Source organism: Barbus barbus, assembly GCF_936440315.1.
Source record: "Barbus barbus genome assembly, chromosome: 39".
NCBI lineage: Eukaryota > Metazoa > Chordata > Actinopteri > Cypriniformes > Cyprinidae > Barbus > Barbus barbus.
In genome coordinates, this window is record NC_136717.1 from 15,449,487 (window position 1) to 15,465,386 (window position 15,900).

The window sequence follows — 15,900 nt, forward strand, 5'->3', positions numbered from 1 at the left end:
TTAAAGTGTTTTTTCTATGGCGTAACCTCATGTAAATTCAGGGATGAGACAATGCAAGGTGTTTGAAAGTGTGTGTGTTTGTAAATCTTCATCTGTCTGTGTGTGTGTGTGTGTGCGTGCTCACGGCAGGATCAGGGCTGACAATAGCTCGGTTGAGCCAGGTTTAGAGGTGAGTGGATTGTGAACACACGGTAGAGATCAGCAACACGGGCTTAAGACAACAGACGAGGCGTCAGCACCGCAGGAGAGAAGAGATGTCCAACTTGAGCGTGTGTGTTTCAGCAGCGGGACTCTTGACAGTTTAACGGATAGCAGGCGTAGAGGTTAGTTTCCTAGCGTGTGATGAACGTGAGCCAGAGAATCACACGGCCGTGCTTTGAGTTCGTCTCATTAGCTAGACGCTACCTGTATCAGTAAAATAACTGGATTTAACTTAGCATATGGAAGCGTGAGAGAGAAGGAACGAGAGAAACGCTCTGAGGGAAACAGGTTGGAATCCTGCAGAGTAAAGGAAGGACAAAGATTTTAAAAAAGAAGGGGGGGAAAAGGTGGCATTTGGAAGAAAGCTGGCATCTGTGCTGAAGGGAGAAAACGAGAGGAAAAAACTAGAGGTGGAAAGAAGGCATTTTGCTTTCTTGGCAAGAGTTGAAGTGTGTTTAAATGTGCTCCTGTCACACATGAGCTTAAGAGGACAAAAGTTGGTTAATTTTGTCGCCATGCTGCCGTGGTTCAGGAATGAAGAGAGGGTCGTGGAGAGAGGCGCAGTTTCAGCCTTTCCACGAAGAATTGACATCTGCACAACTAAAAGCAGAACCGCCCACACCTCACAGAACGGCACATCAGAAATGCATATAAATACATATACTCAGCTTTGCACACTTATTCATACGCGGTGGAAAATAACGCGCACACGTAATCGATGGACAAAATAGGGGTACTTAACCTGAATATCAGCCCTACTGTAGACCTGTTACTCACTCATGCCTTTATTTAAAGATGGGGGAAAGAAAGCAACACATAAGCCATTAGCTCATCTGCTTCTTCATCTGTCCGAGACTTAGTGTCACAGCCGAGGACATTAAGTAAGCGAAGGAATACAGTTTCCTCTGCCACCATCTCACCTTCTATTCGAATTGTTTTCTAGACATCTCTGGAGAAAGACGCAAGCTGCGGTTTGAAGTATGCAGTGGATTAGATAGATTGGAAGTGACAGGTGTGACCATGTTTTAAGATGCATGCCACACTAAAGCAGGCAGAGAGAAATGCCTGCCATTCTGCCACTCGCTCCCACTCTCTCCCTGGCTTTCTCTCTCTAGTCCTCCTCTCTTCTTTCTATCTTTCTTCTCTGTTACTTCTTTAACAGCTAGTTGACGGTTTTGTTTGCGGATGACGGGGTGATCTCGCACTGCTTTGGTCATTTGTGACTACAGAATTCTCTTAATCCCAGTTCGACTGGCCCGACTGGAGCTGATGGGGCCGAGAGGGATGAAACGGAGGGGTGTGTCTGGAAAAACATGCCTTTTTGCAGGCAGATTACGGAAACGGGGGGGAAATCAGTATGCAAGCTGTCATATTTTCCGTGTATCATAAAAGCCTGTTAAGATCTTTTAAGCTTGCCAATCATCAGTCTGTTCGTGAATGAGTATCAACGTGAAATGTCTCTCAGTATGCATTCGTAACAAGTGAAAGTGTTTCAGTTTAATTAGTTCTACAGTAATTATTATTATCATGATGATGATGATGGATTGTGACGAGTCAATCTGTGTGATATGTTCAGTGTAACTGGATATATGGAGTGTTGACAACTGTATGTACTAGATCTGAATTTGATGTTTGTTTATTTGTCTGTTTTGTGTGAAAGAAAGTTATTAATGCTATTACATGGCATGACTAAAATAAATTAAATGGCAACATTCAATGTTAAAACATTTAGTCATTTAATATTTTTACTTAACATAAAAATAACTAATAATAATATATATATATTTAAAAATGTAGTAATTATCAAATAGTAGAAAAACACTAATAGAAAAGAGTATAATTAGTAATTTTTTAATACTAGTATTGTAATAAAAACTACTAATAATCATTATTTTAAAAACTTGTTTCCATTGCATTTAAACTTTCCATGTTGTATAGATGTCACGAATCCTGACCATGCTCTCCTGTTTTACCACCACCAGAGGTCACCCGTTCACCACATTGACTCTCACACTACACAGCACACTGGACTCCATTTCCCACCATGCATTGCACAGATCACAGCTGTCACCATTCACTCATCACACGCACCTGATGCTCATTTCACAATCACACACACTATTTAAACCATGGACTTCCTCAGCATCAGGGCCGAGTATTGTTAGCCCGTCTACCTTACAAAGCGTTCCTAGTTTTCATAGTCTTGCCTTGCCTTGTTTTCCTTTCCGTGTCTGACCCTGCCCGAGTTCTTGGATTATTCTCTCTGCCTTGCCCTGTCTGGATTTTGTACGCCGATCGTTGACCCACGCTTGCTCCACGGATTGCTCTGTCTTGCCTCTGCCATACCTGTTTGCTGTCTCTCGACCCTGCCTGTTTGACCATGTTTTATAATAAAGCCTTGCGAATGGATCCGCACGTCTCACGTCTCGTCAACCCCGTAACAGAATACTCGGCCACACAAGGATCCAGCGGCTTTTCAAAAGGACATTGGCCAGGTATGGATTGTGCACGACTGTTATTAACCCTCGAGCAGGGCTCGCGACCGCTCGAGAATTATATTCAGGAGTACTTAGACCTCGCCTATTTTTCTGATCTGCCGGACTATGCACTTATTGACTTTTTTTGTGAGGGCATTAATCAGCCGCTCCGGTCAAGGTTAATCCGCGAGGGTCCCCGTTCATCTCTCAGTCAATTTATGGACTTTGCTTTACTGTGTGTGGGCTCCTCTTTTACTGTGGGTGTCGCGGAGGAACGCGACACCTCACTCACTCACAAAATGGCGGCAGCAACAGCACCCCTTCACGTCGCTGCCAAGCCAGAGTCTGCTCACGTCATGCCTGCCAAGCCAGAGTCTGCTCACGTCGTCGCTGTCAAGCCAGAGTCTGCTCACGTCGTCGCTGTCAAGCCAGAGTCTGCTCACGTCGTCGCTGTCAAGCCAGAGTCTGCTCACGTCGTCGCTGTCAAGCCAGAGTCTGCTCACGTCGTCGCTGTCAAGCCAGAGTCTGCTCACGTCGTCGCTGTCAAGCCAGAGTCTGCTCACGTCGTCGCTGTCAAGCCAAAGTCTGCTCACGTCTCAGTGCTCCAGCCAGAGTCACACCACGTCTCAGTGCTCCAGCCAGAGTCACACCACGTCTCAGTGCTCCAGCCAGAGTCACACCACGTCTCAGTGCTCCAGCCAGAGTCACACCACGTCTCAGTGCTCCAGCCAGAGTCACTTCACGCCTCAGCTCCTCAGCCAGAGTCTGTTACCACAGATTCAAGGTCAGTCCTTCGAGTGCTGATATCCAGTGTGATGGACCCACCACTGATGTCAGTGCGAGTAGCTGGCATTCCCAGGGCCTCAACCCTGTCTGTTACAGAGACTGTTCCCCTGACCTCAGTACTTCCCGTTATGGCGGTTGCCATTTTGAGTGTGTGGGCTGCACACTGTGCTCCTGAGGCCTCTCCTGTCCACGAGTGTGCTGCTGAGGCCTCTACTGTCCACGAGTCTGCTCCAGTGCCTCCAGAGGTGGCGGCTTCCGCTGCAGAACCTCCCGAAGTGGTGGCACCTACTCCTGAACTTCCTGTCTGCCCTGTCACGGCCACGGAGGCCGTTCCTGACCTCATGGTCTGCCCTGTCACGGCCATGGAGGCCGTTCCTGACGTCACTGTCTACCCTGTCACGGCCACGGAGGCCGTTCCTGACCTCATGGTCTGCCCTGTCATGGCCATGGAGGCCATTCCTGAACTTACGGTCTGCCCTGTCACGGCCACGGAGGCCGTTCTTGAACTCACTGTCTGCCCCGTCACGGCCATGGAGGCCGTTCCTGAACTCACTGTCTGCCCTGTCACGGCCATGGAGACCGTTCCTGAACTCACTGTCTGCCCTGTCACGGCCAAGGAGACAGTTTCTGAACTCACTGTCTGCCCTGTCACGGTCATGAAGGCCGCCCCTGAACTCACTGTCTGTCCTGTCACGGCCAAAGAGGCCGTCTGTGAGCTCACGCCCTGTCCTGTCACGGCCAAGGAGGCCGTCTGTGAACTCACGCCCTGTCCTGTCACGGCTAAAGAGGCCGTCTGTGAGCTCTCGCCCTGTCCTGTCACGGCTAAAGAGGCCGTCTGTGAGCTCACGCCTTGTCCTGTCACGGCTAAAGAGGCTGTCTGTGAGCTCACGCCCTGTCCTGTCACGGCTATAAACGCAGTCTATGAATCCTCGTTCTGCCCTGCCACGCCCCCTGAGATCATGAATGCTCTCCCTGTATTGTCTGTCTCTGCTCTCCCTGTGTTGTCTGTCTCTGTTTCCCCCAGATCTCAGACTCTGCCATGGTTTCCTGCCCAGTCTGCTTCCTGGCGAGGGTCTTCTGCTCAGGTCTGGTGGTCCTCTGCCCCGCCATGGTGGTCTTCTGCTCGGGTCTGGTGGTCGTCTGCTCCACCGTGGTGGTCTTCTACTCCGGTCTGGTGGGCTCCTGGTCCGTCTACTCCGCCCTGGTGGGCTCTAGCTCGGGTCTGGTGGTCGTCTGCTCCGCCATGGGGGTCTTCTGCCCGGGTCTGGTGGTCGTCTGCCCCACCGTGGTGGTCTTCTGCTCGGGTCTGGTGGTCGTCTGCTCCGCCCTGGTGGGCTCCGGTCCTGTCTGCTCCGCCCTGGTGGGCCTCTGCGCTGTCAGTCCTGACCTGGCCTCTGGCTCCGCCCTGGTTTCCTGCTCCGCCGTGGTGGTCTTCTACTCTGGTCTGGTGGGCTCCTGGTCCGTCTACTCCGCCCTGGTGGGCTCTTGCTCGGGTCTGGTGGTCGTCTGCCCCGCCATGGTGGTCTTCTGCTCGGGTCTGGTGGTCGTCTGCTCCGCCGTGGGGGTCTTCTGCTCGGGTCTGGTGGTCGTCTGCTCCGCCGTGGTGGTCTTCTACTCCGGTCTGGTGGTCATCTACTCCGCCCTGGTGGGCTCCTGGTCCGTCTGCTCCGCCCTGGTGGGCTCTTGCTCTGTCCTGGTCTCCGGTTCCGCCTGGGTGTCCTGCTCTGCCGGTTCTGCCTCAGTCCCCGGTCTTCCCACTTCCTCACGGACCTGGCCCTCCATCCCTCCCCCTGTTCCGCCTCCGCTCCACCGCCCTCCTGGACTATATAGGAGCGTCTGGAAGCCGCTCCTTGGGGGGGGGCTATGTCACGAATCCTGACCATGCTCTCCTGTTTTACCACCACCAGAGGTCACCCGTTCACCACATTGACTCTCACACTACACAGCACACTGGACTCCATTTCCCACCATGCATTGCACAGATCACAGCTGTCACCATTCACTCATCACACGCACCTGATGCTCATTTCACAATCACACACACTATTTAAACCATGGACTTCCTCAGCATCAGGGCCGAGTATTGTTAGCCCGTCTACCTTACAAAGCGTTCCTAGTTTTCATAGTCTTGCCTTGCCTTGTTTTCCTTTCCGTGTCTGACCCTGCCCGAGTTCTTGGATTATTCTCTCTGCCTTGCCCTGTCTGGATTTTGTACGCCGATCGTTGACCCACGCTTGCTCCACGGATTGCTCTGTCTTGCCTCTGCCATACCTGTTTGCTGTCTCTCGACCCTGCCTGTTTGACCATGTTTTATAATAAAGCCTTGCGAATGGATCCGCACGTCTCACGTCTCGTCAACCCCGTAACAATAGAATTAATTATTTTGTAAATAGTAGCAGATAGTATTAAAAATAAAGCGTATAATTGTCTGAGATTAAATAAATGTCAAAACATTTAAAAGTGGTAAGACATTTAGTCATTTAATAAATTTATCACATAAAAATGAATGATTTTAAATAAGCAGTAGTAAAACCCTGTTACAAAAGCATTAATAAATGACCAGTACTGAAAATAAATACATTATTATTATTATTATTGTTGTTGTTTTCTGTAGCATTTAAACTTTTTCCATGTTGTATATAATGAATTGATTTGTTTGCGGGGCCAAGTCAGATCATCTAACAGTCTCACTATACTGATAAAAATAAAATTGTATTTGCCACTGTTTTGTCTTGTGAAAGTCTTGTGTAATTCATGTTGCATTAAGCTTTAGTAAATGAACCATCTGCTGCTCTCTGTTCACTCTCTGAGTTAATGATTAAAAACAGATGTCATTATTAAAATCTAAGCGGGTAATAGACCTGCACAGGGAACTTGATCAATCTTGTGAACTTCAGTTTGGACTGAGGACATTTTACTTTGCGTGATGGATAGAGGTGGCACGAAGTATGTTGATTGTTGAAGTGTAAATCTGGTCACTGGATCCCAAACACGTCAGTGGGATTAAGCTATTGATTGGCTGTAGCTGCTGTCAGTCACACAGGTGGTAAGGTAGATAATAGATGTGGATTAACCAAAGATTAACCAAAAGATTAAATACCTGACTTGTTTTGTAATTAAACTTTATAAAGGAGATCCGGAGCTGGGCGAAAGTAATGTTGTGTGTGTGTGATAATTCATCATCATAAATCTCCACATCTGTCATTTACCCATTTTACAGTGTGTGCATATACTTGCAGAAGCAAAAAACACCAATATTTAAAATCAATATATTAATTATTTATACATATATTTGTGCTGTTGCATTTATTAAAGTTTCACTGTAAACTTGTTTTGTCAGGCAACCTAAAAAATATGATTTGTGTAGTAACATCTAAATAAACTGGTTTTATTCAAGTCAAAATGTCATTTAATATGACTAGAATAGGTTATACCAATAAAAGTCATTTTAAGGCTCAGATTAGTTAGAAATAGTCCCTTAAGGCAACAACTGCACAGTTTCCCTTTTTATAGTGTACAAGCCTAATTCTGAGCCGCATTACATAAGAAACCATAAGATGAGAACTGTTATATATTTGGACGTAAGATCAATGCATGAAATGTTGAAGATGGTGATTGATATCGCAGCTGTCATGTTGGTCAAGAAGAGAAGAAAAATGTGGTTGAAAAACTTGGACGTTCTTGTGTGTTTGGAGCTGATTCAAAGTAGAAAAACTTCCCTTCTCAGAGAAAGAGACAGTTCCTGTGATGGTGAAACTTTTCTCCACTAATGATTTTGTCTAAAGAGACTTCAGACCGACAGAGGCAAAGAGAGACTTTCTACAGTACAGATGGGCAGATGAGGATGAAAGTAAATCTAAACATGCCTCAACACTCAGGAACAGGACGAAATAATTAGTGAAGGCCTGTTTGTCGCTTTGTTTAACACCCTGTCTCTCTCTCCGTCTCTGTGTCAGGATCAGGATGGCAGTAAAGGCCTGGCCCTGAGCCCCTACCCCCAGCACATCTCTTCTACCTCACCCAGTAAGCAGCAGCAGGAGGAGGGGTCCATGCGGCCAGGGAGCGAACCCAGCTCCGCTTCAGCTCTGGGCACCCCGGAGAGACGCAAGGGCAGTCTGGCCGACGTGGTCGACTCGCTCAAACAGCGCAAGATGGAGGAACTCATCAAGAACGAGCCAGAGGGTGAGTGAGGGAGAATTTAATACATGTTTTGACACACATTTTTGGTACTAGTACACACATTGTCACATTTCACTCAAATTTTCAGCGTGTTTTCAAAGTCTTGCGAGCCGGACAACGATATAACCTGTTCAGTAATAAACATGTCATACTGTGGTCATTGTTTGAAATTTTTGAGTAATACAAAGTCATTTAATTTAACATCTTTATCACAAGCTACGTTTGATGCCATGGATGGAGGGATGGAATGATTGACTGATTGATTGATTGATTTTAATATTCATAGCAGTTAATTTATAAATAATTTTAATGTCTTTGAAAGAATTGCCTATATATATATATATATATATATATATTATTACAAGCTACTTTTAATAGCATGGAAAAATATTTATTTATTTATTAGAAAATTATGTAAACATTTATTTATTGAATTATTTATTTATTTATTTTAAAATTCATAGCAATTGATTTATAAGTACTTTTGATGTCATTGAATGAATTGTCAGTATATATTTATTATGCTATTACAAGCTACTTTTAATGGCAAGGAAAAATATTCATTAGATGATGTAAAAATTAGTTTGTTTTCGATCTATTTAATTCAATATTTTAATATTAAATATTTCAATTAAATTAAAGTCATTTTATATTTTTTGTGAATACAGTGATTTTATTTTAGCGTGAGCTGTTTAGCATTGTCACATCAGGCTTTGTTTTCCAGTCTAGAGAGTTTCTTTTATTATATTGGGAGCTATCTAGCTTTGAGTTGTTGTTGTTCTGAAAAGTTGGAGACCAGCAGGTTTTAGGAGCCATTGGGCAGACAATTTTTTTCCTCCAGAACCAGTTTTTCTGTATGGAACGGCACATGGAACAGGTCCAGATTGGGCATCGGCTCCGAAACCAGCACTGGCACCCTGTCGGTGGAAAAAGATTTTCAGAAGACATTGGCACACGCGTGTGTCTTATTGTGATGAAATTACAATGTGAAACTGGCTGAAAGTGTGAAGGATTTCATGGAGAGCATCTCCCATTCTGTCTGTCTTTCTTTCTCTCCCTGACTCTCTCACACACTCATTCTTTCTTCCATCAATCTATCTCCCATCATTCCTGACTAACAAATTCTGCTTAATGAGAGCTGTTGATAAAGTCAGGCCTTTGTTTAAGCAGGCAGGGATCAGCTGTTCGGAGCCATTGTGTGCCACACTTTGCATATTCATTTCAGACTGATTACTGAGAGAACGGCTCTCAGCTCCTTCCACAGGATCTCTCTCTCTCTGTCTCTTACATCACACCACACTCGCTCTGTAATTAGAGGCCAGTTCCTCATGAATAATCAGAACCTGCTCCCTATGTGAATTAGCCAGTGTGTGTGCAAATACACATGTGAACATACTGACGATGGATGGATGATTATACACAGACAGACAGACAGACAGATCGATAGATAGATAGATAGATAGATAGATAGATAGATAGATAGATAGATAGATAGATAGATAGATAGATAGATAGATAGATAGATAGATAGCTCAGTTTTTTGTATGTACATGTGTGTGGAGGTGTTTTACAACCGTTGCATTACTCCATGCTAGGTCACACTAGATTTTGCTCCATTGACTTCCATTCATGCTCATGAAACAACATTTTTTCTGTGCATACTAAAGTGCAGCAAATTCACATTTCACAAAGACTTTTGCCCTGTAAAGAATTTAAACATTACTGTTAATGTCTTGGCTGAGAAAACTTCAAAGCTGGAGGTCTGCCGTTTTATCTAGTGTGATCTAGCCTGTTAGTTTGTCAATTTTGCTCCCATATGTGCTTATTTTAGTTGTGTAACTGTTAACCAACTTGTTTAGGAACAAATTTAGAGTTGCCTGAAGATATTGCTGATCTGGAGAATTTTTAATTTATTTTACTTTACTTTTTTAGCTCTGATCTACTAGCCAAGGATGTGTAAGACTTTGTAAATGACAGGCGTTGGAGTTTTTCTGGCACTGATTCTGCTCATTTGTGTGAATATCCTCCTATTCTATGAAACCAAGCAGGATTTTGCTTCATTTACATTTGATTTTAATAGTTACGTCAGAGAAAATAGTTACATTGGAGAAAGCCACAAGGTCAAACCAAGAGTCTGGCTGTGAAATTCAACAGCTGTCGTATACAGGAAGCCAGGAAAAAGACATATATAAGATACTTATAGAACTCTTGAGAACAAGAAAGCAAGCAAGCAAAAGAGTCCATTAGCAGGAGACTACAGTAGCGCATTATCTCTCTACTTTCTGTTCAAATAAAATGTGCAAACAAAAGAAGCCCTGGTCCCTCAAGAAGCACGGACACAGAGAAAAAGAAGCAGAAAAGAAAAGAGAAGAGAGAGAAATGAAGAGGGGGAGGTGGGCAGTGCATTGAGCCAGGGCTCTCATAGCCTGATAAAAATCCCTTTTCAACTCGCCTGTCCATTGTTTGCTTGTGTACCTCACAAAGACCATTAGCTGCAAACGGCAGGTTATGATGAAAAATTAATGAATGCTTTAATCATTATGAAAGGGCCGTATTATTACTGTTCCCTTTCTCTCTGTCTCTCTTCCCGCCCTCCCTCTCTTTTTCACACGCTGCTTCTAGCCGGATCAATCACACACTCGCATGTACATGCACATTCATCGAAAGTCGCTTGCGCACTGAAAACGTAGCTCTGGCTTGTGAAGGGAAAGTAGAAAGGCGGGAGGAAAGGAAATGGGTCAGAAAACAGTAAGAGAAAAGCGAGAGGGGGCCGTATGCGTCTCGCTGCCCGTGTGAAATCAGGAGTGTGTTAGTCAGCGTGTTAGCGAGCCGTTTGCTCACCTGTCCCCCCTCGCTGCTCCACTTCCCCTCAGATAAACAGCCCGAGCTGAGGCGTTTGTTACGACCAGATACCAGCCAAACTTATACTGGGTCAGGCAAGAATGTGTGTGTGTGCGTGCGTGTTTGACCAAGAGCAGAGCATTTGGCCTTTATAAATGTGCATCCGAGTCTGTCCCTAATCAACCGGCCTCAATGATACAGCACATCTAGACACAGTTTCGGTGTGTATCTGTTACTGCACAAACATATTTTTGCATTGCTGCAGGTGGGAAAACAGTTGGTCGACCGAAATTAATGGTTAATACCAATACCTAGACAGTAGGGTGGCATTATATAATAATATTTGACAACTACAATCAGAAATATGAATCTATAATTTACGATCATTGTACCATTATATATAATAAATAGCACGAGATTAACTCAATTTGGCAAATTAATAAATGTTTATTTTACTATTTAATTTAATAGTAATTACTTAATTTCAATGACTTATTTATAAAATATTTAATTAGAAAAGAAAATATTCAGCACTCTTTTGTAACTTCAAAATCTTTATTAGATGTTTCCATCTCCTTTTTCAAATTTATCTAAATGTAGCTTTTCCTATTTTCAGTTTTATATATATAAACAGTATATATATAACAAATATTGTGCAGTTGACCCATATATATGTCTATTATTTAGTCACGCTTTTTCATTTCATGCCTCTTCTACTCATTTCTCTATGTGTGTAGCAATATATTTCAGAAGTGCAGCAAGAACAGCTTCCTGCAGCATGTGTGTGGTGTGTCAGGCAGCAGCGTGCTGGAGTGTGTGTGTGTGTTATTAGCTTTAGTAATGGAAAGAGGGCAGGAGGGCTGTCAGGGGTTCAGAGGGAGCACAGTGTCTCTCTCAGGAGTCTGGACAGCAAACACACACACACATACACACAGAGAGAGCACTTCCTGTGTCATCCATCCACACACAAACACACTCTTAAAGATTGACCGCAATCAGACAGCTATACTGCAAATAAACTTCATCCTCATCATGAACTACTCCAAATCTTTGAGAAGCCTTCTTCTTTGATGGTATGATCGCGCTCCTCCTCCTCCCCCTGGCTCTCTGTGGAGGAGATGTAGTCCTCACTAGTGCTTGGCCGTCTGTGTTATGTGGGGCACAGATGTTCAGGGTCTCCTGAGTGTCCACGTGTGTGCGTGTGTGTGTGTGTGTGTGTGTGTGTGTGTATATGTTTGTCAGCCTTGGCGCTGGGCTGAGCTTGATTCATGGTCAGGGCCAAGCTTTGGTTCCCTGAGCACTGAACCTTTCACACACACACACACTCAGAGCTCTCAAGCTGAGCATACGTCACACAGCCCTTTACAGACAATGGTCTCATTCACCTTCCTATGCCTCTCTTCGAGTCTCCCCACCCTGTGTGCTTTTACACACAAAACAGATCACTCCTCTCATCACTAACTCTCATCCAGAGTCCATAAAGTTATTTCTTGCTATACCAGCCAATGTTGGGGAAATTAAGAAAAATGTATTTCATTTATTTTAATTTATTGTATTTGTGTATGTGTGTGTGTGTGTGTAGTACTGAAATTATATTTCCAACTATAAAATTTTCTTAATTTTTTTTTAATCTATCCATCTCTACTATAATAAAAAATGTAAAATAAAATTAAAGACGGATGGATGGATGGATGGATAGATAGTATTATGATTAATTCCTCATATTTTTTTTTTTTGGTGGCTTAATGCATAGAATATTCTGCATATATGTGACAAATGTTAATTTTGGACCCTACTCTCATCTTTTTTCCCCTAAAGTTGCCTTTAAAGTACTCCACCTCAGATGCTGTTAGATGCCTCGCAGCCCTCTTGAAGTAACAGCGTGGTCTTGTTTATGAGTGTTGGCCCCCTCGCACCGGATGGCCATGGAGTGAGCTGAGATTGATGGTTCAATTTAGACTTGACTAATTGAGTCCTTCTCCTTGCTTCTCTCTCTGTGGGATGCTCCAGCTTCAAAGCCCGTCCTGAGGTCAGCTGCCGCCCGGATGCCTCTATTATCTCGCGATGCCTCCGCCGGTCTGGGGTCAGACTGGAGGTGGCTTTTAATGCGCAGTGGGCCATAAGGGCGACTGCACTGTTTTATAGCACGACACTGAACTGTAGGGCACGTCGAATGGTGTTTTAAGATCAGAGCAAAGCTGCACCGCACACACAGTCACACAGAGAGCGTACGTCTTTTGTAAGACGTGCGTGAGGGGGGTGTCCGGAGGCACTGGGGCATTTTATAAGACAGCACTTAGGCCCTGTCATTGTTAGCCGAGGGCTCACGCAGCCATACCCCTCAATGAGAGAGAATAAGAAGGGCGGATACACTCTTGCATGAAGACGAAAGGGGTAGAAGAGCTCTGAAGCAGTTCAGCAGTGGATCTCTATCTAGATCTCCCTGGGGTCTGCTAATCCGCTATACGACTGCTGCTGCTGAGTGCTTTCACACACACACACACACACATAATATAACTGACCCAAAATACACACGTGCTTGCACACACTCACACAAACACGGTTATGCACAGTTAGGTTCTTCAGCAGTTTTTTAGGATGCTGTATCCTAAAGTTAGAACATACAGATCGAACAAGAAAAACTACCAAAGGACTTCTATATGCAGCTGTACAGAGACAAATTCAGGCACACAGAGTGCGAGGAGGGCACGCTACGAGCGCTGAGCGTCTGTGTAGAGGCAGAGCGTGGGAGAGAGAACAACTTCCATATGCAATTTCAAGCATTTGGTAGTAATTAGTTAGATGTATAAATTAACATTAGGAGGAAGCTTTTCACTGGAGTTGTTTGTCATTATCTTTCCCTCGTGCTCTGAAAACCAAAGGGTTTAGTTAGAGACTGAGGACAGAAGAAGAGAGAATGGAGAGCAAGACGAAACAAAATATGGATCCATAAAGGTTATGAAAGAGATATTGTTGTCAGAGGTGTAACCTGGAGAAATGTAGTAGCTAATAAATTCAAGAGTTCAAGAGTTTTTATTTGTCACATACACAATTATACAGAGTACAAATCAGTATAAATCTATGAAAGAAAGTTGTTTTCCACTTACGTTTTCCACTCTTCTCTTTCTTTTGCTCTATTTTTGTTAAAATGAGTGCCTGAAAAGTGCAAAATTGTGACAGCCAGACTTTAAACTTAACTAAATGAATGAAAAAGGCAAATGATATCTCAACTGAGTGTCCTCTCAAACGTATGCTCAGATTTTCCATAATACCAAGGCAAGACTTCATAATGGCTTCAAAAGTTTCTCATCAAATTCTGCCAAAAACAAATTATATTCACATTTACTTTACACCTCTTACTGTACTGTATGTCAGTGATTGTCTCATATTTTTATGTCTGATAATGATTTTTAGGCAAAACATCTGAGTCAAAGTTGATGTTAATAAGTCTCCTGAGTTCTCACTAAAAAGTTCCTCTGGACAGTTCTGTTTAAAAAAAAAAAATGATGCAATCCAACCTGATAGACAAACAGACGCCTTCTGAATGAAGTTTCTCTGTTTACCGAATCTAGCGCAACAAAACACCAGCTATTCTAACTCCATTTCAGCCATTATCACGCTATAGAGATTTTTCTGTCAGTCTTTACTGGGAAAAGCACAAGATGCCTCCTTTTTTCCGAGTAGACGATTGCATGACTGTTTATTTGTCTCCGCTGAATCCAAGTCAGTGTACTTTCCTTTGAGGTTGGCAAAACAGCTGAAGACATGAGAGTTAACGGGGCCCTATTGTGAGCGTGCCATTGTTCCAGCATATGAAAGGCACATTCAAGTCAGTTGTATTGAATTGTTTGAGTCTGCCTTTCAGTTTGTATTCTTCTGCTGCCTAGCACAAGACAATCAATAGGGATGAGCCTTCTCACTGGATGGGTGATATTAGAGCTGAATGCCGCTTACTGGATGGGAAAAGCTGTCTGAGGACACACACACACACACTCACACATTTAGAGCTTTTGGCATAACAGTGCTGTGGTCTCTTTTACTTTAAGTGTGGGCTTCGGATTAGAGACTTGGAGATGGACGTCTTTGTGAATTACTTGTGTGTGATTGTGATTGTGTGTCTAAAGTTTTGTTATTGACCTCCTGGTGTGGCATTAAGAAAGGCACAAAAGCCGGAGGTTCATGAATTAGACTGTGGCTCCATAGCAGGGCCATTATAGAGCTGAGTGTTCCATAGCCACACCATTGTGGCTCAAGACTTGGACAGTTGCACACAGCCGTCATTGACGTGCATGAATTGGAAATGCTCCTGAGCCGTGATGCTTGAATGCAGGGTCTGAACATGAGGAATCCATATATTAGCAGCTCCGTTTGCCTGGCTAGATTTAATGATGTGCCTGTGAATTGCATAATATGAATATTACTTATGGAGACGTGTAGATGATGACTGATTTTGTGAGATGTCTAAGAAATTCTGTGTATGCTAACGCACACGCAATTGCTATTGAGAGGCAGCCCTCTGAAAAAATAATCAGTTGAGGCAAATAAAGTGAGTTCTTCACCGTTTGTTTAGTTGTTAAACCTCTCAGACGTTGAGCAGTTGCGTGATTCTTATGCTAATTTGCAGAGCACACCCATATCTATTAACATGCTAATTTTATTTTGTGTGTGTTGGCATTTTTGAAGCTAATGCTAAATAATGGAATACAATATCCCATGAATATTCAACGCAACTTTTAAAAACTGAGCGAGCTCTATAAAATATCACTCTCCCCTCTCTTTGATCATGCTTTAGTGGATAGAGAGCTTTCTGAATCTCCTACGCGTGAGAGTCCATCACAGTGCTTTTTTTTCCTCAATCGCACTGGCGACTTTTTGAAACACTGTGTGTGTGATTTCTGTAAAGGAAATCAAGGCAAGAGGAAATATGGCAATAGCAGGCATATGCGTATGGTTGAACCACTCGGTTTTGGCGTGCTGTTGCATTGTGGGTAATTGCGGGTCAGTGATTTTGGTTATTTTGATGTGGCGTTTCACATGGCTAGCATGAACTCGCAAATCTCTTCTTCATATCCATTACACGCCCTTGTAAATCTAAATCTAAATCCATTCTCTCCTTTCTAACACACATACATGCACTCGCTTGAGCCTCAGCAGGGTTAAAAAGGGATATGTAAAGTAAATTACAAAGCAGATTTAGGTGTATTTGCTTGGATTGGAGTAGATTAGAACAAACAGTGGATGTGCACAGGCCAAATGTCAGGGGCCGTGTACACATGTGCGGAGCGCACACACTCGCACAAAAGTACTAAACACACAGAAGTCAGTCTGTCTGGACATTTTGCAGTTGAAGTTTGAATTTATGCCAGAAACCAGTATGCAAATTTTATTGGCTTACATGCTGATTTCTTTTGGTCAA

At 43.7% G+C, this 15,900-nt stretch overlaps 1 protein-coding gene across 1 annotated transcript in view; it reads left to right on the plus strand.

Annotated features, from left to right (window-relative positions):
* sox5 (SRY-box transcription factor 5) overlaps positions 1-15,900 on the plus strand; it is a 78,916-nt gene that overhangs the window by 12,366 nt on the left and 50,650 nt on the right. The window contains exon 3 of the mRNA XM_079399601.1: positions 7,421-7,646. Coding sequence (XP_079255727.1) covers positions 7,421-7,646 — 226 coding nt within the window. The remainder of the gene's footprint in view (positions 1-7,420; positions 7,647-15,900) is intronic.